The sequence below is a fragment of the Cynoglossus semilaevis genome, chromosome 4 (assembly GCF_000523025.1).
Source record: "Cynoglossus semilaevis isolate Cse_v1.0 chromosome 4, Cse_v1.0, whole genome shotgun sequence".
Lineage (NCBI taxonomy): Eukaryota > Metazoa > Chordata > Actinopteri > Pleuronectiformes > Cynoglossidae > Cynoglossus > Cynoglossus semilaevis.
Window position 1 is genome coordinate 7,832,575 of NC_024310.1, and position 22,006 is coordinate 7,854,580.

The 22,006-nt window shown below is 41.5% G+C and overlaps 2 protein-coding genes and 1 non-coding gene across 3 annotated transcripts in view; 2 read left to right on the forward strand and 1 right to left on the reverse strand.

Annotated features, from left to right (window-relative positions):
- The window catches only part of LOC103377918 (WD repeat-containing protein 20), an 8,421-nt gene extending 1,899 nt beyond the window's left edge, over positions 1-6,522 (forward strand). Inside the window, 5 exon segments of the mRNA XM_017031958.2 lie at positions 46-131; positions 133-330; positions 3,863-4,045; positions 4,649-6,055; positions 6,268-6,522. Coding sequence (XP_016887447.2) covers positions 46-131; positions 133-330; positions 3,863-4,045; positions 4,649-6,055; positions 6,268-6,315 — 1,922 coding nt within the window. The 3' untranslated portion in view covers positions 6,316-6,522.
- Positions 6,523-7,052: 530 nt separating this feature from the next.
- trnak-uuu (transfer RNA lysine (anticodon UUU)) lies at positions 7,053-7,125 on the reverse strand. The gene has a single exon. It is a non-coding gene; the product is annotated as a tRNA-Lys (tRNA).
- Positions 7,126-11,242: 4,117 nt separating this feature from the next.
- The window catches only part of hif1al (hypoxia inducible factor 1 subunit alpha, like), a 12,972-nt gene continuing 2,208 nt past the window's right edge, over positions 11,243-22,006 (forward strand). The window contains exons 1-12 of the mRNA XM_025055146.1: positions 11,243-11,511; positions 17,979-18,178; positions 18,280-18,485; positions 19,420-19,504; positions 19,715-19,830; positions 19,980-20,164; positions 20,258-20,364; positions 20,512-20,659; positions 21,030-21,292; positions 21,397-21,560; positions 21,659-21,751; positions 21,931-22,001. Of these exons, the coding sequence (XP_024910914.1) occupies positions 11,477-11,511; positions 17,979-18,178; positions 18,280-18,485; positions 19,420-19,504; positions 19,715-19,830; positions 19,980-20,164; positions 20,258-20,364; positions 20,512-20,659; positions 21,030-21,292; positions 21,397-21,560; positions 21,659-21,751; positions 21,931-22,001 (1,673 nt within the window). The 5' untranslated portion in view covers positions 11,243-11,476. The remainder of the gene's footprint in view (positions 11,512-17,978; positions 18,179-18,279; positions 18,486-19,419; positions 19,505-19,714; positions 19,831-19,979; positions 20,165-20,257; positions 20,365-20,511; positions 20,660-21,029; positions 21,293-21,396; positions 21,561-21,658; positions 21,752-21,930; positions 22,002-22,006) is intronic.

The window sequence follows — 22,006 nt, forward strand, 5'->3', positions numbered from 1 at the left end:
CCCGCGCGGCCGCGGAGCGGGGGGGCGGCCGGCCGCGGGGCCCCCCCGCCGGAGCCACGCTGGGCCCCGGGCCTGGACCCGGTCCGATACCCGGTGGAGGTGTCGGTCTGCTGCAGGGGCCCGGAGCCGCCGCCGCAGCAGCGGCAGCGTGCGCCGGCTGCCTCCTCTTCTTCCAATGCCGCCGCTAACTCCTCTCCGGCGGGCTTCCTGCCACCGGTTCGGGTCTCCATGGTCAAGCTGCAGCCTGAAGACCCGAGCGAGGACTCGGAGAGAGTGTGCTTTAACATCGGCAGGGAGCTGTATTTCTACACATACACCAACATCAAGAAGGTGAGAGTCTCGTCTTCTTTCCTCAGGGTTAGGGGTGACAGACTGGATGAGTGGCTTTAGCCCGGCTCTCCCAGCTCCGTGCTAATGCCCTGCTACTGCCGTGCTCAGACCCTGCTAGCCTGCACCGCTATGTCGACGCTGTGGGCTCGTGTTTTCGTCATTCTCTTCACCTCAGCCTCTTCCACTCCTGGTGTCATAAACGTGCGCACGTTACATTAACATCTTATTGTTACGCAGTGAACTGTGGAGAGGCTGATGTTTTTAGGCACATGATCCAGGAGGATGCAGGGTGTCAGTGGAGGAGCAGGAGGGCGGCACTGTCCCAGGGTTGTGCTCAGTAAACAGACTTAAACATGTCATTCACAGCCCGTCATCACCAGTCACTCAGTGACTGCACTCAGATACACAGAGGTGTTCGTTCTCCTCACAGCACTTTGACATTGTGATGACATTTTGTAGGTATTTTAGGGACCAGGGCCGTTGTTCTATATAATCTTTTCCAATGCCAGAGTGATAGAGAAAACAAGTACCCAGCTGCAGACATGACTCAGTACAGAAACTACATCTGCAGCTTAAAGATATAAACGTTGAATATTATGCATGACATTTGTCTTATTGTTCAAAAGTGAAGACAAATATAGTGTAGCCTTTAGTAAAATCAATAAAACCTTCAGTATTTAGTGTCTGTTCTGGTCTGAAGTAGAAACATAGTGATCCAATATGGCGGTTTACTCAAAGAAGACCCCCCTCTGATGCTGATCAATACATAGTAATGAAACTAAACATCACTACGTTTATTTGATATTCACTTTCATCCAAGAGAAATACAACACAACATGTTCTCTGGACTTTTTCCACAGTACTCCTTGACCATCACCGTCACACTGTTAGTGTAGTCACGGCGTTCTAGTTCCACGTCTGGACTAGACTTAGTGAACCGACAACCAGCCTCAAAATCAATAAAAATGCATTACTCCCACCCTCAGGGACTGAAGGCCTGCACACCGCCAACTTTAAACCCATTAATGTTACGATTGCATTTAGCATCTGTGAAACCCTGTATATGAACAACAAACATTTCAGCTGCTGCCTTAGACCGTACGTAGGAAACGGACGGAGCTGTGTCTGTCACGGGTGACAGTGACAGACTGTGTCTGTGACGTCGACAATATACAGGTTCAGTTGTCAACCAAACATGGAGCTGTAGGTGTCCTCCCCACACGTCAGTGTCTTTTTGTCCTCAAAAGGAATCGTAGTTTACAAAATATAGACCTGAACCTCCGATGACAGAACGTATATTGACATAATAAATCAACTGAGAAGGCAACGGTTTACTTCTATACACTATATATGTGTATATATAGATATACACATATATATACAAACCAGTCTACTAAGATTTTCTTCACCGACCAGTGTGTTTTTATATGCAGTTCTGTTGTATTTTTATACTTTGACTGCAAACCTGGGGGAAAAAATTGAAGGAGGCAAAATTAGATATTTTTATTGCGTAGTTTAGTGTCTGTCCTGTTGTTTACGTCAAGGCTCTGGCCCACTGAAGAGATGCTGTCTACCCCTGGACTACAGGAAACATGATGTGTGTGAGTTTCCACCCAGAGAGATTAGTCAGCAGATGGTTTACAAAGATGAGACACATTTAACTCTCAGTCACTCAGACTCTGCTGTGATGTAGAAAAAAGAAATGGCTTCCTAGTGCATTTCATCAGGAATGAATTTTGGTTGTTTCGCTGCTAACAACATGAATCTGTGCTCCACCATCAGCTCTTTCTTCTGGACCACACACACACACACACACACCACCTTCCTCCGTCCTTCTGTTTCTCCCTACACACCTTGCCTTCAGCAAGAATCCTTTTTTGAGAGCAGAAACTTTTTCCAGGTTGTTGCCCCACTTGATTCCTTGAGGGGAATTGCAGTAACCCATTAAGGAGAAACAGGATGGCGAGTGTAGAATTCCCGTCTCCTTTTGAAAATCACACGGATCAATAAGTGGAAGCAGAGTTAGTGTCGGCATCTGAAGATGTCAAGGCGTCTTTTTCATCTGTGCATCATCTGTCGCACCGTTCAATCACCATGTTAGGAGTCAGATTGAGGTTCAAGATACAGGAGTTTGATTTGTCACATGATCATTATATAGAAATAACAAACAGTGAAATGCAACCCTGGGTCTCCTCTTTAGACTGTGTGTGTGTGTGTGTGTGTGTGTGTGTGGTCTGGGCCTTTTTTCTTACATGTCTGTCCGGACTACGTGATGCTGTAGAACCTCTTACATTCCAGTAAGATATTGTGAAAGTCACATTTTTGAAATACAACAGCCTTACTACCATCTGCGGTTACACAAACTGCAAACTATTGGAATGTCCTTCGTAAACGTTGGCTTCTCAGTGAAGATGTGGGTCAGTGTCATCATCAGGTGTCACTGAGGTTGGATATTTAATACTTCAGGAAAACTGTCACTGAGGTTGGATATTTAATACTTATATTTCAGGAAAAATGTGTCTGATCTGCTCTTTATACCGCCTGTACTTGAAATGAACATCCATTTACTGAGTGTGTGTGAGCAGTACACATTGATCAAACTTCAAATCCACTGAAGAAGAGGCTAAATCAGTGGTCAGCCTCTCATTTAATATATTAACACAAGAAGGTTATTTTGAGCAAACTTCAAATCCACTGAAGAAGAGGCTAAATCAGCCTCTCATTTAATATATTAACATAAGAACGTTATTTTCATCCCAACATTTAGCTGAGATTTAAGGTCTAACACAAGTATCTGTGTAGTATGATACAACCTAAACGTGTTATCACAGTGATTAATAATATGTATTATCCCTGCTTGGGAGTGAAATAAAGAAAATATGGACAGTATAATTCCCTGTGCGTCAAACTTCCTGTGTCACGGTGCCAAACAAACGTCCACACGTACTTTATAACCTGCTGCCATTGTCTTTTTCCTCTGTTCCTCTCAGACCTTCTCTGCCTCCTCATGTTTTTCCATTAGAGGACGATGACTTAGTTCTTTACAAAATGAATTACGACACTGCTCTCATTTAGTCCCTGAGGTCGTTTGTCATCTGACTCACTATAACCAGTGGATAAATCCACATTAACTTCTTGGGCATTGGATAAGCGTTGTGCATTTTGGAAATAACATTAGGAAATTCTCAACAAAGTGACAAACATGAGACAGTGTGACCTTTGTGACCTCCCCGCGGTCTGTTTGGTGAATTTCCATCATGGACTACAGTGAGACGGTTCTTCCTCCCTCGATGTTCTCTAGAGATTGGTTAAATTCACAATGACTTCGCCAACAATGACCTCACTAAATCGTCAGACGTCTGCTGTGCTGTCAGAGCCGACCAGGAATTCAAACGAGATGTTTTAAAAGCCTTGTTGGTCACCAAACATCTACATCATGTTAAGTGTGATACACCACGTCTGGTTCATTGTCCTCTGGACTCTTACGTCATATATTCTCCCATCTTGTCATGTCTCCCATGTCTGTCCACAGGCTGTGGACCTCAGTAAGCCCATAGACAAGAGGATCTACAAAGGGACTCAGCCCACGTGTCATGACTTCAACCAGTATTCAGCCACGGCAGAGAGGGGCGCTCTCATCGTGGGGGTTTCAGCAGGGCAGTTCCAGTATCTCGACCCGATCAAGAAGGAGACCAGTAAACTCTTCAACGAGGAGGTATTTCTGCATTGGCACGAGGTCTTACCAATGGTTCCCGGCAATGTTGAGTTCAATTTAGTTTTTTATAAATATTGAACTAAATACCTGACTTGTACTGTCAAATGGGTAAAATAGTACAATGATACAGTACATATAAATTTAAGAAAAAATACCCTGCCCTTATACATTTTCTATTCTCAATTTTTTATGCACACACTTTTCTTTCAGATTTGTATTCAGTATTCAGTAAATAATTTTTTTTAATTATGTTTATCATTCTTGAATTTTCTGTTGTAGATGAGACAGTGTAATGTGATGGAATGTAAAACACAGTCTGAAGTGTTGTCCCTGTGAACATGCAGTCTTTTACTGCCTCTCTTGAATTGCCCCTTCCTGCGTTATAGGATTCCTTTAATTAGATTCTCAATTAAATCCAGGAGATAAAAGGTGTGTGTGCTCATTTCTGCCGGTGTATTCTCTGTTTCCAGTCAAACCTCCCTCCTTGGTTTTTCTCTCTCTACCGCTCACACTTGTGTCGTTGCCATTCTAAACTGCTGATAATAAAAAAAAAATAACTTTATTACTTTTCTTTCCCTTCTTGTCTGCTTTCCATCTTTCCAGAGGCTGATAGACAAATCCAAGGTGACGTGTCTAAAGTGGCTTCCTAAGTCAGAGAACCTATTCCTGGCCTCCCATGCCAGTGGCCACCTCTACCTCTACAACGTGGACCACCCCTGTGGCACCACGGCTCCACAGTACTCACTGCTGCGACAGGGCGAAGGGTTTGCAGTTTATGCCTGCAAGACCAAGACGCCACGCAACCCTCTGTTGAGGTGGGCCGTGGGCGAGGGCGGCCTTAACGAGTTTGCTTTCTCTCCCGATGGTGTCCACGTGGCGTGTGTCGGTCAAGATGGCTGCCTGCGTGTCTTCCACTTTGACTCCATGGAGCTGCAGGGTGTGATGAAGAGCTACTTTGGGGGGCTGCTCTGTGTGTCATGGAGTCCTGATGGGAAATATCTCGCCACAGGAGGAGAGGACGACCTCGTTACCGTCTGGTCGTTCGCAGAAAGCAGAGTCGTAGCAAGGGGTCATGGCCACAAATCGTGGGTCAATGTCGTGGCCTTTGACCCCTTCACAACCTCTTTAGAAGATGATGAGCCCATGGAACTAAGTGGCAGTGAGGAGGACCTCCACCAGGGGGTACAGAACAATTCCATGCACTTCGGCCGAGTACGAACAAGCAGCACGTTGTCGCGTCTTTCTCGGCACAGCTCTAAGGGCGGGGGCTCGGCCTCGGTCACCTACCGCTTTGGCTCAGTGGGGCAGGACACTCAGTTCTGCCTGTGGGACCTGACTGATGACGTGTTGTACCCACGTCTACCACTGTCTCGCGCCTTTACTAACACATTCGGCCCGTCACTGTCTAACTCTGGAAGTGTGGTTGCTAACAGCATCTCGGGTGGGGGAGGAAGTGGAGGGGTTGAAGGGCACCATCACCCACCAATCACCAACACAGGCACATCCAACCCACCCACCCTTCCCTTACCACTTCCTCGCTCCCTCTCACGATCCAACTCGCTGCCCCACCCAGCAGTGGCAAACACTTCCAAGAGTCAGGGCACCACGGAGGGCGGGGGAAGTGGAGGCGGTGGCGGCAGCAGTGGCACAGGGAACAGCACTCCATTCAGTATAGGCCGCTTTGCCACGCTGTCGCTCCAGGAGCGCAAGTCGGACAAGTCTGGCGGCAGCAGTGGGGTGGAGAAGGAGCATAAGAGGTACCACAGCCTGGGCAACATTAGCAAAAGCAATGACAAGATCAACGTGGCGCCGCGAAGCAATCGCCTGGACGCTGCTAAGGTTCTGGGCACCACACTGTGCCCACGCATGAACGAGGTGCCGCTGCTAGAGCCGCTGGTGTGCAAGAAGATCGCACATGAGAGGCTGACGGTCCTGGTCTTCATGGACGACTGCATCATCACAGCCTGCCAAGAGGGTCTCATCTGCACCTGGGCACGGCCAGGGAAGACGGTATGTCCTTCATGTTTATAATGATCTGTGGTCATGTGACAAGCATCAATGAACAGATTGGTCTGTCTGCATATTGAATTTATCTTCAACTCCACACTTTTACATAGTAAAAAAAATTGCCCTTTGTACGTTTCTATATTCTCTTTTTAGAGTTTTAGAATATTTCTTCTTTCGGTTTCCTTTGATTTTAATTCTCTGTATATTTTGTTTAGAACTTGACAGCACAGAATGGGAACTCTCCGAGCGGCACGGTGGTATAGCTGGAGGAGAAGTTTGCACTGGTTCGTTCCTCCATGTCCTCCATCGTTCCTGTCGTCTTCTCTCGGCTCATCTTCTACATTATCAGTCTGTGCCCACTACTCAACTGCAGTATTATACACTACGACTCAGTGTGCTTGCTCTGATCAAAAACATGTTCCCCCTGTCAACTTTACTCTCACGGTGGCCTTGACTTGTCAGAAAACCAACCGGAAGCAAAAATACAATAGTTACTAGGGATGTCTGATATTAGCTTTTTGCCGATATTGTCCAAACACTTAATTTCCAATTCCGATATCAACCAATTACAATATAGGCCTGGTAATATTTACTTATTTATCCATACAAACCACTGTATAACTATGAGATTAATTAAATGAGCTGCAATGCTGCCATCTAGTGGCTTTCACTTTAATATACAGCCGTTTATCACCCAAACTATTTTTAGGCCACGCCTCATTTGGCCAAACCCAGGCATTACGTTATCGGGTTTTCATTATCAGAGGAAAAAACAATAACAATATTACATAATATGCCAATGTCGGTCCAACGATATCGGTCAGTCGATATTATCAGACATCCCTAATAGTTACTATTGTAGTGGTCACACTGACGGTTATATAATTACACTTAAAATTTGATGAACCTAATTAGCTTAAAAAAACGGAAGCTTGCTGACTAAGGTCAAGGTTGAATTCTATTGATCCCACACTAGGGAAATTATTTAAACAAATAGTATCGCCCGAACAGGGACTTGAACCCTGGACCCTCAGATTAAAAGTCTGATGCTCTACCGACTGAGCTATCCGGGCTCTTGCTACATAAACCTAATAATTGTGATTTTGTTGCAGTGAATGGCTAAAGTTTGTGGCTGTTCAGATCACATGAAACTTAGAACACTAATAGAACACTAGAGTAGAACATCACTGCAGCAAGGATGATGGCTTTGGCTCTAAACTGCTCCAACATGACTTCACTTTATTACTATGGAAACACCTGACATTGAACACTTTCCCAAGTAAACCAACAACCTGGTTAAAAAAATCAATGCTATGTTGATCTCCAATTCAAAGAGTTTCCATCTGAAAATACAACCTTTTTTGGTCGCTTTTTAAAATATATATTTTAACTTTATTAGTAGTCCACTTTACAAAATTAATGTTTTGTCAATTTTTTTTTTACAATATGTTAAGTTTTCATGTCCTTCTTTTTAAAGGTCCAAATTAGCAGCCAGATTTTGTTAATTTATTAACTGGATATTTTAAACATTATTCATTTATATGTTTAAGCTAATTTGTTATTTATTTACTTTAATTAGAAATTTATTAAAAATGGGATAAAACATTTTATCTTTCGTACAGTTGTTATTTATTTACTTTAATTAGAAATGTATTAAAAATGGGAAAGTATCGGAAAGTGTTCTTTCAGCTCATGCCACTGTGAGAGTAAAGCGTATTCTCTTTGCTTCTGCTGTCAGCCCTCACGTCACTCCTTGTTGACTGTCATCGTACGTGTGTTACCTGGAAGCAATGAGAGCGAGTGAACGGCCTTCATCTCCCTAAGTTCTCATTCGTGCAAAAGAACCTGCCGAAGCCAAGACCGTTGTATTTAGGTATTTATTTTATCACAGGACTGTGTAGTAATTTATACTGTAAATACTGAAAATGCTCTATAAATACAAGAAGGACACGTGTGTATGTAAATAATGACTGTGCAGCAGGAGGTGAGGAAAAAAGGGCAGGAAAGATGAAGAATATTAATATATAAATATCCTTCTATTGTACATAAGAACCACAGCTAAAAGTTGAATGTCTGCTGTTTTAGGGAACTTGACAATGTCAATGTGTTTTTATTTTGTGTGATAGAGTTTCCTGTTTGTCCCTGAATGTGAGCTTTCTGGATCCAGTGTGACTTTGTAGAAAGAGACTTAAGTTGAGCACATAGAGCAACAGTCGGCTGCACACCTCAGCCCTGAGTCCACGTCATGACTAATTCTGCTTAACATTATGCAGTAACAATACAAAAATCTCTACTAAGATTAGATAAACTGGCTCATAAACATAAACATACTGTACTCTTGCACATTCCAAGCCTAAAATTACTTCTTTACATTCACACACACACACAAAATACCTTCATGGTGTAGCATAATATGCAGTTTCCAAAGGTTTTGGACTTCATTCCTGTTGCACCTGAATTGCCTCTTGCAAGAATTTGCACATACAATAAATAAACCCACAGATCACCCCCCCCCCCGCCCCCCCAGAGGCTGTTACACTTATTTTTTCGATGTATTTGTTTACTTTGTATTTAAGTTAAAATGTTCACTGCTTCAGTATTTTACCGGATCATTTTTTAAATGCGGTTTGTAGTCAACACTCTGTATTAGGCACGGAGAGCTCAGATGTGATGCAAATACAAGCAGGTTAACAAAAAAAAAAACCCCACAACCCCCCCCCCCCCCCCCCCAGAGGCTGTTACACTTATTTTTTCAATGTATTTGTTTACTTTGTATTTAAGTTAAAATGTTCACTGCTTCAGTATTTTACCGGATCATTTTTTAAATGCGGTTTGTAGTCAACACTCTGTATTAGGCACGGAGAGCTCAGATGTGATGCAAATACAAGCAGGTTTTTTGGTTTTCCATCATTACCGCGCCAGTGTCAAAGGCTGTGTCATGACTTTCAGTGAAAATAATAAATAAAAATGTCTCCCTGATGACATGGAAATGCAGTGTTTTCAGTCATCACTTTTCCTGGCTCCTTAATGCTGGTTTAATGCTCTCTTTGTCTCATTGATAATGCTCTTTACATTAACCTTTGACCTCTGTGCTTTTCCTCCTACACTTCCCACATAGATGAGAGAAGGTTCTCCTTTTAGTTCAACTGGCTCCTCATTATGTGTTGGCTTTGACTTTGCCCCTGCTGTTGACGGTCAAACAGATCCTCCTGGTGTGGTGTCTTGTTTACGTTTGAGGGAAAAACACAGGAGCTGTAGTTTCAGCAAAGTCACGGTGACGTGATTGTGTCCAGTAGATATCAGTTTTTGTCTCTCCTTGGGTGTTTTTCTATTTCGCTGCTTCAATTACAATAAGGAACAGGACAGAGTCCATACAGTAGAGTGTCAGCAGCTGCTGGTGCAGTTCTTGATCTGCACAGTTAAATTCAACAAGAACAAAACAATAACAAAGCAGTGATGTAGATAGAATATATTTTTATAAATTAAATCAACCGCAGTAACTATAACATAATAATTCTAATAATATAACTTTTTATAGTTTTTACATTTTTGTTGCAACACCTGCTTAAGTTAATGTCATAAAACAAAACCTACCGATGATAAAGTAAAAATAATATATACTAATAGTAATAAAAATAATAAAAGCTCTGATTGCTGTGTTGAGCAGTAACTAGCCAATACTTTTTGGCTCTGCGTTCACCCTTCAGTTCAACAATCTTTAATTGTATGTTCAACACATTTTTAAACCAGCCTGATGCTTCGTTGCATCAGCTAGTTTTTTTTTTTTTTTTTTTTTTATAGTTTTTGTGGACCAAAGCATTTTCTCAGCTTCAGCTGGTCAGCAGTAACGGGTGTAATCTAACACGGTTTGGTTTAGTCAGCAGCAGCTGTTTGTAGCAGGCAGTTTAATTCAAGTTGGTTTCATTTGAAGAGCAGAGCAAATACAAACGTATGAAGAAACAAAAATTGCTGAGAGTATCATAGTTAAGGGGTTTGCAGGTAACAGTTTATGTGAATTATAAATGGTCTGGTATGAACTTTTTCTTGTCGTGATTACTGAATGTAAGGATTGTACCTCCAGTACTTCTCACTGACAAGAGTCAGAGCAAAATATTAGTAATTATAGCCGTGTGTGTGTGCGTGTGTGTATCGATCCCACAATATATTCTATAAATAGCAGTAAAACTTCCAGCACTGCAGGATTCAGGGTTGTGCCCTTGAAGCAACAGACGAAACATTAGTTTCCTCTTCCCCCAGTTTGAGGTCATTGTTGGAGCCCATATGCTCATCTCTGTTGTCATGGCAACAGCATGTCTACTGAGGCATCTCAAATAGGCTCACAGGTTTTTGGTATAGAACTAATGCTCCATCATCCATCAATAGAAGAGAAATCAAGAGAAATCCTGGATCTACTCACACCGGTAGAGTTACAGTATGACGTCTCTTATATCTACCTTCTCACAAATGAATGTTCTTCATTCTTGTTGTATTTTAATTATAATCAGTGCTTTATTCAAAACCTTGATTTAATCAAAAAGTATTGTGTTTGAATGATGTTCAAAGGAGTGATATTCACTGATTATTATTATTAGTGGAATAGTCATGGATATACATGATGTTTTGTTTTGTTTTTTGTGAATACATGTATTGCATCAGTATCAGTTGAAATACTATGTAACACAACTTTCTTCTGGTGACAGTCAAAACAGCTGCTAACTAATTTAGCTAACATTTCTACTGTTTATTTTCATTCGTGGATAGATTTTTGTGCGTTACATTTAACAACAATAGACTAATTATTCTTCTTGATCCAAATATCTCGTCTATCAGTCGTTTTCAGTTCTCTTTTTATGTCTGTGTGTGAAAACCCGATATAATTCAGTGTATTTATTAAATCTTGACGTTCATTAGATGTTTTTTCAGTTCGTCCAAGTTCAAGTCTCCTCTATGAGTGATCGACAGGTGGCGCTTTGCACTCACTTATTCAATTTGAATATACTTTTGTTCCGCAGAGTAAGGAAATGGCCGATGAAACACGAAGGATGAATACGTCAAACCGGATACAGTCGGAGATTGCCGACGTGACTGGGGGCATGTCTTGTATCCGCGTTTCACATTCAGGATGTTACATGAGATACCAGAATAAATGCATATTTTTGGCAGACGGCAGCATTGTGATAATAAAAAATGATTTTTTTTTCAAACTTCAAATGTAAACTATTTCTTTAACGATGACAAATAGTGAACACTTTCTCTAAAGTACTGTCAGCGACTGTAGTTATCAAACTGACGTTTATTTTGAAACAAATATAGCGGAAGCAGCGAGCTTACGTCAAAGTGTTGAGTTGGCTTCGGAGGTTGGCGCATATATTGCCGTTATGTTGGAGTAAACAACAACAAAAGCTGAAGGTTTTATGTTGAGACATGGAGACAATAGAAGAGAGCACCGTGGTTAAACGGTAAGTCCGTATTTCACCAATACTAACATTGTTTGTTTTGAAAAATGTGTGTATTCCGTGAGGCGTAGTGTATATTTTTGCATGTGCAACTTTTCCACGACGAGTCGCAGGGAGCGATGAACAAAACAGTGTGATGTAAAACAGCGAGTAGCAGTGAGTGCTGCAGACAGACAGAGAGACTGAGAGGGAAAGACACGTAAAAAGGCAAACACATTTTACTTAGACTTGGTCTTAAATGATTCATGGTATATGTTAACAAGTGCACACCACGCTTTGCAAACATGACGCAGTTATTGTCATTGCTGTTGTTATTCGGCGCTACCCCCACAGTCTGTGTCTTTTAAAATGATAATAGTAAAATATCAAGATATCTCTTTGTGATGTATTGCAAACGGAAAGATCTCCTCCAACCAGTCTGCCAAGACTAACTGTTTTATGTGGTTATATATAACTGTTGTAATTTAATGTGATCTTAACGCGTACATCACAATAGATTGTCATACACAACGCATGTATTTGTGCACTTACGTTTTGATATTTTTTCAACACTTATGTACTGGGATATACTGGTCGCTTGTTTACTGTAATACATATCATGCTACCCCCACAGTCTGTTTATATACACACACGTGTATATATGTATACATATGTATGTATGTATGTATATGTAATATATATCCTATGCATGTACTTCCTGCAAAATACTCGGAGGAAGTACATGCAAAAAGCATCCAAATACAAATACATCCCATATACAGTATATATATATATGTGTGTGTGTGTGTGTGTGTGTATATATATATATTTATATATACACACACACATGTATATATATATTTAGTACTTTCTGCCAAATAACTTTTTAAATGTGCTGTCTTGGAACACAACTTCTTTTGTGGAGGCAGTAAAGTCAGTGAGAGTAAATGAGGGCCATGCACAGCAGTGTTAATCTTTAACATTCCTATGTCACATTAGAGTGCAGCTTGTAAATGTGTGTTAATGTTTTGCTCTACATCTCACTCCAACCTGTTCTGCATCAGTGACTCTGAGGTGCAGGTCCAGTCTTTAAACAGTGTTTGTTTTATTAGAGACACACAATCATTTAATCTCACTGTGCAGCTGTCAGTGAGGACATAGTGTGTCAACATCACAAGGCTAAATCAGGTTAAAAGAGGAAGAGGGCGGACACATTTTTAACAAGCAACAATAAAAACCGTGATTGTTCAGAGAACTACGTTTACAGTGCAGTACTTAACCCTAACCCTATGACACACTTATCTGCAGCTGGTTATTAAGCTGGTTAAAAAAAGAAAGCATAGACAGCATGAAACTTGCAAAGTGTGTTGGGGTATGTTTGTGTCCCATTTATACACAGTAAACATATGTGTTACCAGTAACACAGGCTGTTACAGTAATCTCTCTCTGTAATAGTAAAAGACTGAAGAAAATGATGTGTGGCACTCATATATATATATATATATATATATACACACACACATATATATATATATATATATACAGTATATATATTCCCTTTTAATGGCTTAAGTGACATCCTGCAGTCCACCAACATGCTTCGAGCTTCGTTGGCCGGCTGTTTATCCATTGCTGACTGAAAGTCAGGTGTGGCACCGTGAGTGATGGGTGACAGGTGTTTTTCTGGTGTTCGTGCACATCGTGATCTCAGAGAGACGTCACAGTACAAAAAAGAACAAACATCAGCCTTGTATCATCACCATCAGCCATGTATCATCTGTTGGACATGGGCCATAGAGCAAAGGGGAAAGTCTCTTTGAATAATTCCATTTCTGGATTATGTTCCTTTGAAAGACTTTTCTGAGCTTTTCTGAGACTGTCACTGTTAGAGGTAGAATAGAATAGGAGTTGTTATTAGTGTTAATGTCAGTAGCACATATTGTGTGACAACTAAATTCTGGATGTTGTGCAGTGTATCAAAGTTAACCTGTGAGTTCAGGTTAATATGTATGTCCTACAGAATACTACCTTTTTGGTGTTAGGGGCTTTTTTTGTACTACATAAATCACTTACTTGTTTGTCAATAAAACCAAAAACAACATCAGTTATTAAATCTTAAATGTTCTTATGTGGAATTTTTGGTTTTTTTCCTCTGAACTGAAGGGTGAAGGGGTTTAATGCCAGACTGGCGGTCTGTATCCCGATGTCCTCATCTTACCCATCCACAGGAAGCTACAGTTTGTTTACATAGTATCGGTCTGAAGCCTGTACAAGTGGTGGAATTGCGTGAGAACTGATGCTCAGTGTTAAAAGCTGTGGTCAGAATATACAGGGAGCACAGCACCGATCATTCCAGCCTGTGAACATACAGGACATTGACTGCTGTTAATTCTTTCCTCAATCTTACATATTTTTTTCCTTTGCACAATTGCTGTCAAACTGTGCATCAACAGTTGTTGTAATTTCAACACTGGAGGCCAGAGGTTGCCTCTGTTTGTCTGTCTGCACGTGCACAGACACAACACTACACCATTAGGCTGCGTTGACAAAAAAGAGAAAAAACGTTCCTATTGTGAAACACTGAATTTTGGCAGACGTCGTGTTCTAAGCCAAACAATACAGAAGCAGAACCTAGTTTGTTATTCCAAATGCAGGAACCTGCGCCAGGAGGAATATGAAACCGCTCATTTCTATTTCTGTATTTGAGTGCCTGTATTAATGGCGGGAAATGCAAGTGTGCGTTTTGCACGGGGTATCAGACTTCTTCAAATTTTTCCTTCCTTCGCTCTCTAGCTCCCTTCAAGGTTGAGTTTTCATTGTTTGTTCGTTGTTTTTTGTTTTTGTTTTTTTTTCTTCCTCGTGAGACAGTGAACCCTTACATCTCTTCTACGGCGTTTCTCTCGAGTGAGAACGCAGCTGAGGACATTGTGTTCTCTGATGCTAAGCACGTGGGGTTGGGTTTCCTATTTTGTGCACTCTGCACACACGTTTAATTTCAGTGATCACAATGTGTGTGTTTGGTGGAACAGAAGGCGTGTCTGTGTCTGACGAACTGCCATTGGCTTCTGTGTGTGTGCGTGTGTGTGTCCTCGTCTTTCTAATGCGGTGTCTGCTCATAAACAACTTAACCGCCGGTTGTTTCCAGCAACACATAAATAAACACACACGCGTGCACACTCTGTACTCTGGGGTTGCGGTGTACAGTCGGACTTCCTATTGCCTTCTGCAAACGGTGACACTCTCGAGAACCCACTGTTGTACAGCGCTGCTCTGTTTTCCACGGTTCCTCCCAGCTGGCAGACTAACTAGTTTGTACAACATTCAGATATTATTAATAGCTATGCAGGCATTCATAGTATTTACAGTACATATTTTCTAACCAGTTAGATAGATGCGGTAATCCCACTGTTATTGGCAGTAGTACTAGAACACAGTGTTCTTCTTCTTCTTCAGTATTGCTGCGTTGAGACTGTCACCCACGTCTCTCAACTCACCCAGAGTCTTGGCTGTGCCCCATGGCAGTTGGATGTTAATGATCCTCCAGCTGGGAACTTGGTCTGAAACTAAAGGACGAAACCATGACCACATTTCCTTAACTGTACTGAAAGGAAACCAAAATATTCAGCCATGATATGAGGGTACGAACCCACCTGCCACCAGAACGAGTTGATAACAGCTGTCCTGAATCCTTACATCATCATGAGAATTCAAATAAAAACCTGGATACATGGATGAAAACAGAAAAGAACTGAAATATTCAGTTACCTTTTTTTCAAAATATCACTTTTTGACATCTGGTAAAAAAAAAACAATGCAGCAGAATGAAATTTGTCAACGTGTAAAAATGTGAAAAATTGTGTAAAAAGTGACTGTAGCGACTGTCAGTGTGAAAATAACGAACCTGTAAATTTTCAGTGGTACAGGAGAAGCAGAAACTGGTACACAAGCCTAGAGTACAGCTGTCAGTGTGAAAATAATGAACATGCGAAATTATATATTTTAATATATAAGGCGCACCTGAGTATATGTCGCAAACCTAAAAAAAGGATGAAAAAAAGTGCGACTTGTAGTCTGGAAATATGGTATATACATATAATATATAATTTCTCTCTGACTCTGCTCTCTCTGACTTGTGGAAACAGCACTGGAATCTCTGCCAAGTGACCCGCAGTCATACGGCTCACCGGGATTATCATCAGAACAATCCGTATCCATTCCATCTATCAAAACAAGCCTGACTTATTCATTTCCACAGTTTGACATATCGTTAGTACAGTTAATCCAGGTCCAGGTACAGGATTAGACCAATCCCTGAGGGTGTGTCACATCTTTACAGTGACCGTGATCATAACTCATGATCACGTTCTCATGGTTTTGACCTTACTTCATTAGGGTCAACATGGGATGTACAGTGCACCTATGTAATGAATGAGTGAAGGAACTAAAAAGAAATGATCTTTATATTGGACATGTGCTACCTGACATGACATACAGGATAATCTACTGTAACCTTGGGTTATAACTTGGAGTTGTTTAATCATTTATTGGTAGTGCTTTTGTTCTTGCAGTTTGCTGAGTCAGCCTGTGTGACCTCTGCGCACTCATATCTAAACTCCTCCCCTCTGTTGTGGTCCTTGATGACCTGCAGATGAGTGCAGCATATGTCTGTAGTTAAACAGATCAGAGGGATGAAGGGGTTTTGTTTAGTTCAGACTGCTTTTGGTAATAAACACTATTAGAAAGAACACTGAATCAGAACAAAGCTGCGTTGTTGTCTTGTCAGCAAGTTTACGCCACAACTGTGCTTGGTGGCATGGAAGTGTAGGAGGAGAGAGGGCGTAGAAAGGAGCACAGAAGAGAGTGAGGGAGGGAGGGAAGATCTGGACTTTTTCCCAGAGACATTCTGTTCCTTTCAGTTTATGACATTCTTGTGCTCAGTCTCCCACTATGCCAAAAAGAAATAGAATTAAAAAGAATCCTCTCATGACATTCTTGTGCTCAGTCAGTCTCCTACTATGCCAAAAAGAATCCTCTTAGCTGAGCTCCCAGGGGTCACTTAGAGCAGTGTTTCCCAAACTTGTTTGAGCCAACAATCTCACAAAAAGTATATGTAATGAAATATAATAATCTTCTGGTTTAAATGACCTCATAATTTACCAAAATCTCGGCCTGATTAGTTGAAGACAACGCTAAAATACTGGCAGGAATTGAAGAAAGATACTCATAAAGATCTTTAAAGAAAAATGATATACAATAAATAAATAATAGTTTTCAGCCCAGTGAAGTGAAATTGGATCATTTTCCACAGCACACCTAATGATCTCTCACGGCACACGAGTGTGCCACGGCACAGTGGTTGAGAATCACTGATCACCGAGGTGGACACACGCATGTCAGGCTGAGGTTTTGGAGGTTTGGACTTTGAGAAATCCCACCAGCTTAAATGTTTTCAGCACAAACATTTCAGGCCTTAATGTTTCAACCTTTTTAGTGTTTGACAGAGAAACATCTATTATGGTTGTTCCTATGATCATGCACAGATCAAATGAACATTACAAGCAGCTGTAGTGGCAGTGTGACGTCATCACTCTTCAAAAATAACAGCTACACTAAAGGAAACGGTTATGAATGAACACTGAGAACAGTTTGTGCTCAGCTGAAGAAAAGAGAACACGTAGTGAAACACGATCACAATCAGGGGAAAAGAAGACTTGTTGTTAATGTGACACAGGACGTTGGTGTGAGGAGGAGTGGCGTTTGTTTCTTGGCTCATCTCAGATACTCTTTGTTGTGTACTCTGAGTTCCCATCAGAACACAGGTATGAGTACTGTATGTTCTGTGTGTGACAAAGCAACATCAGCTGTGTCTCATTAGTTTAAATGGTCTACAAAAAGTATTGAAAGTCAAAGTGAATTATTATTTGTCATTGTGACACAGCACACCACTGCACACAACGAAATGTGACTTCTGCTTTTAACCCATCACCACAGTGAGCAGGGGGAGCAGTGGGTGGGGACGGTGCCATGATCAGTGCCCCTCAGTGGTAACTTGGACTCGAACCCTTCTGGACCCCAAGTCCGCTTTCTTAACCACCAAGCCACAACTGCCCCACATTGCCTGTTTATTTGTTAGGATTCTGGTTTAAATAAATAAATAAATATATAAAATGTTGTGCTGAAAAAAGAGAGTGTCTCAGGTTTACAGTTTTAAACAAATCACCTCTAAAATAGATTGTGATGCTGGTACTACGGGTACCTAACCTGGTCGGACCAGTTCAGCTTTTTTACGCTGTGGTCAAACAAGAATGAGAAGGATACCCTCTCTGTTTGGGGCTAATATTCTGTTTCAATCTTAATTGTTAGCACCAAAACACGTTCTTGCCAGTTCAGAGATCAGTGTGCAGTTGTTGTTCCTCTTCTTCCTTCAGTACAGTGTTTACTCTGTTTTTGGTCTTCTTTTTACCACGTGTTTCTTTTTGTTTTGTCTTTAGAAGCAGTTCGGAGCAGAGGAAGCTGCGTTCTCGTGATGCAGCCAGATGCAGGCGAAGCCAAGAGACGGAAGTGTTTTATGAGCTCGCTCGCACACTTCCGCTCCCTCGCAGGGTGTCCACCCATTTGGACAAAGCTGCCATCATGAGGATCGCTCTCAGCGTCCTGCGTATGCAGCGCCTTCTGAGATCTGGTGAGAAGTGTAAGAAACTTGAAAAAAATAAATAAAAAATAGGTCATTCATAATAAAAGGTATTATCATGTCTGCCCTGTGTGATCATTTTTCGTGATCATTTTTAACAGCAGGTGAAACCAAAAAGGAGTCGGCTGAGGATGATATGAAGCAAGAGCAGCAGCAGCAGCAGGAGGAAGAGGAGGATGAGGAAGAGGAGGATGAGATGGATGTGTTCTATCCACAGGCGCTGGCCGGTTTCGTCATGGTGCTGACAGAAGAAGGAGACATGATCTTCCTGACAGAAAATGTCAACAAACACATCGGCGTCACTCAGGTGCAGCAGAGCAGGACCATACACACACACATCAAATCACCTCTTTGTCTTCATACAGAACTAAACGTCTCACTGTGATCACAGCTGTAGCCTTTAGTCATTCCTGTGTTAGTTAATGTGTGAAATGACAGCTGTGATAAAGAGTCACCACCGCAGTTTAACTTGGCAAACGAGCTCCTGTAACATTACTGTAACAACCGTGACAGAAGTTGACCCGACCTGCTGTTATACTAAAAACTAGAATTTATTATAAGAAAGAATTTTCCAACACTTTATGAACATTTGTGAAGAAAAAAAAAATCAGTTTATATGATGTCATCAGAGAAAACTAGTGAGTTTATGGATTTATTGGACTCTAGAGCACCCCAACAGGCCATGTGGTGAAATGAGTTTAGATTAACACATCTGAGGAATTATGGCAACATTTACATAAATAAAGTGGAATGACATTAAACACCCTTTCATTATCAGGGCTCTGCACAAACCTAGTGAAAAGTCACAGTGAAGAACAGTCCAATACCATGTCAGTGTGTGATCCTGGTGACTTGTGTATAGTGTACTCCATGTACTGTGTACTGTTGCTATTCTGGGTGAGCAGCAGGAGGAGGAGCTGTTTCTTCAATCTATTTTTGGCTGTGTTTGGAGATGAGGTTCCTCATTACAACCCTGTGTTATATTTAAATATGTGCAGGGACCAGAGCAGAGAGAGAAATGTTCTGGTACTGTTGGATGAGGCTGTGGCAGAAACGTGCCAGTGTGACCAGTGACTTGGTTTAAGATTAGTTGGAATTGAAATCCATTATTTAAATTACGGTACATTTAAGATTGACACAGATATTTTGTTTTGTTTGTAATTTTTTATTTTACTAAATTGTGCTTTCATTTGTGTGTCATCATGTGTGTCATCATGTGTGTGTCTGTGTTGTGTTTACAGTTGGAGCTGCTGGGTCAGAGTGTGTATGAGTTTGTCCATCCCTGTGACCAGGAGGAGCTCAGAGATCTGCTGGCTCCACGTCCAGGTGGGTCTCACTGTCCCAACACTTTTGGTCTGCAGACCTTTGTCCTAAATTATATCCAATTATTATTATCATAAAATTAAACACATTTGAATGATAGTTTGACAAGAAAAAAGAGAAAAAAAAATTCAGCTTCTGACTGATGATTATGTTTTTGTTTTGTTTTTTTGTTTGTTTTTTTTTTTTTTTTTTTTGTGTGTGTGCAATTTTCAGGATTAAGTAAGAAATCAGCCAAAGAGCAACCAACTGACAGGAACTTTTTCCTGCGAATGAAAAGCACATTGACCAGCAGGGGGCGCACGGTCAACATCAAGTCTGCTACATGGAAGGTTTGACAACTTTTTACTAAAATATTACAATTTCAATAATACAAATATTAAGCGTTTGACAAGCTTCATTTTACATTTCACTTCTTTATTTTTTAAATCATTTTTTTAAATTTTCTTCTGATTATCCTGACGTCTCCTCCTCTCTATAGGTTCTTCACTGCACTGGTCACATGCGTCCCTTTGGTGGCAGCTCCACAGCGCCTCCTGCAGCCAGAGTGATGACTGTGCTGTGTGAGCCCATTCCTCATCCGTCCAGCGTGGAGTTTCCTCTGGATACGTGCACCATCCTCACCCGCCACAGTATGGACCTGCGCTTCACCCACTGTGAGGGCAGGTAGGATGGACGCCCTGACCTTAAACTTTGTCTCATTTGGACATGAGTAGCGGACAAAGACATGAGGAGTCATATCTGTCTGTTTGTCTCCAGGGTTTCAGAGTTAGTAGGATACAAACCGGATGATCTGATTGGACGCTCGGCCTATGAATTTCATCATGCGCTCGACTCTGACCATGTCAACAAAAGCCTGCACACATGTGAGTGTGTTTGTCTACACAAGCACACACTGAACAAATAAAAGCACTGGCTATAAATATTGGTAATTATTTTACGAAAAACAATGTTCTCATATATTTGTATAAGTTGTTGTTTTTTTTTGTTTGTTTTTTTTTTCATGTCTGCAGTGCTGACGAAAGGTCAGGTGATCACCAGCCAGTACAGATTCCTGACCAACAATGGCGGTTTCGTCTGGGCTGAAACGCAGGCCACCGTCCTCTACAGCAACAAGACGTCGCAGCCAGAGGCCGTCGTCTGCCTCAACTTCATACTCAGGTACTTTCATAGTCAATCCTAACAACAGGAACGATCTGGAAAATTTGGAAAGTTTTAGGCTGATTTTATGAATAGAGTATTTATCATTTTGCAAACTTTCTGTGTGACTCAGAATCTGAAAACTATTTAAAATTGAGATTTGAGATTGAAAATTACACGTTTGAACCTTTACTTGATGGGTCACGTAAATTGGAAATCTCTGGTAATCTTAACTGTCAGTACAATCTTAGCTAGCCAAAAAGGCCGTTTGAAGAGTTTGAATCAGTTTTAAGTTGGTACCTTATTTGGTACTCAAATTTAAATAAAACTTGAATAAAAATATATAACTCTATTATTTTTATTTAATTTCTTTTTTCCCATTTTTCTGCAGTGCCATCGAGCAGCCAGACACTGTTTTCTCAGTGGAGCAGATCAGATGTGGCGCGGTGCTCAAGGATGAACCTCTCTCACCAGCACCTGCAGCAGAGGCCTTTGAGATCTCTGATCCTGAAGAGGAGCCTCTGAGCAGCTCCGCCCAGACTGAGGATGCCGGTTCAAATCCCAGCAACGCTGCAGAGCTCCTGAACAAGCCAGAGAAGCCAGATGAGGTTCAGTTGGCCTCTGAGAACAACGACACCGACAGGAGAACAGCAGGTGAGAGACACGGACAGACAGACTGTTGTTGAATGTCACTGTTTCCATCAATTATGATTTTATGGTTTTTAATTTGCGTGTGTTTGCGTGTTTGTCTGCATTAGGATTTGTGGAGCTGTCGTTCATCAGTTCACCTACTCTGACCTCGGTGCCCGACCACCCTGAGAAACTCTGCACCCCACAGCTGCTGCAACTCCTCACACCCATCTTTGACCCCCTGACCCCGCCCCCGTCCACCTCACCGGCCCCAGCAGACAATTCTGCTCTGGTAAATATGACAATCGCCTTCTGTTAAACTGAAAAGTAAAGCATCACCTACCAGAGCTTGGTCTGTTGATTGATTTGGTGACTGTGCTGATCAATCAGAGCTCCGGTGAGGTGGAGATGTTACCAAGTGAGGTGGAGAAGCATTTTGCCATTTGTCCAACAGATGAGCAACAGGAAGGAAACATGCTGGAGGTGGGTGAAGACAACAGACAATTGAAGCCTTACAGAGAAAATAGATTTCTTTCATGTTCAGTACAGAGATTTGGAAAAAGATATGTAAATGTGTTTCATTACCTTTCTCTATATGATCATAACCTGCAGTTGTAAAGTCCTATTACAAAAAATGACTGGACTTTCCTGCCTTTTTTCAGAACATGGATGAAATGGATCTGGAAATGTTGGCCCCTTACATCTCCATGGACGATGACTTCCAGCTCACCTACCACG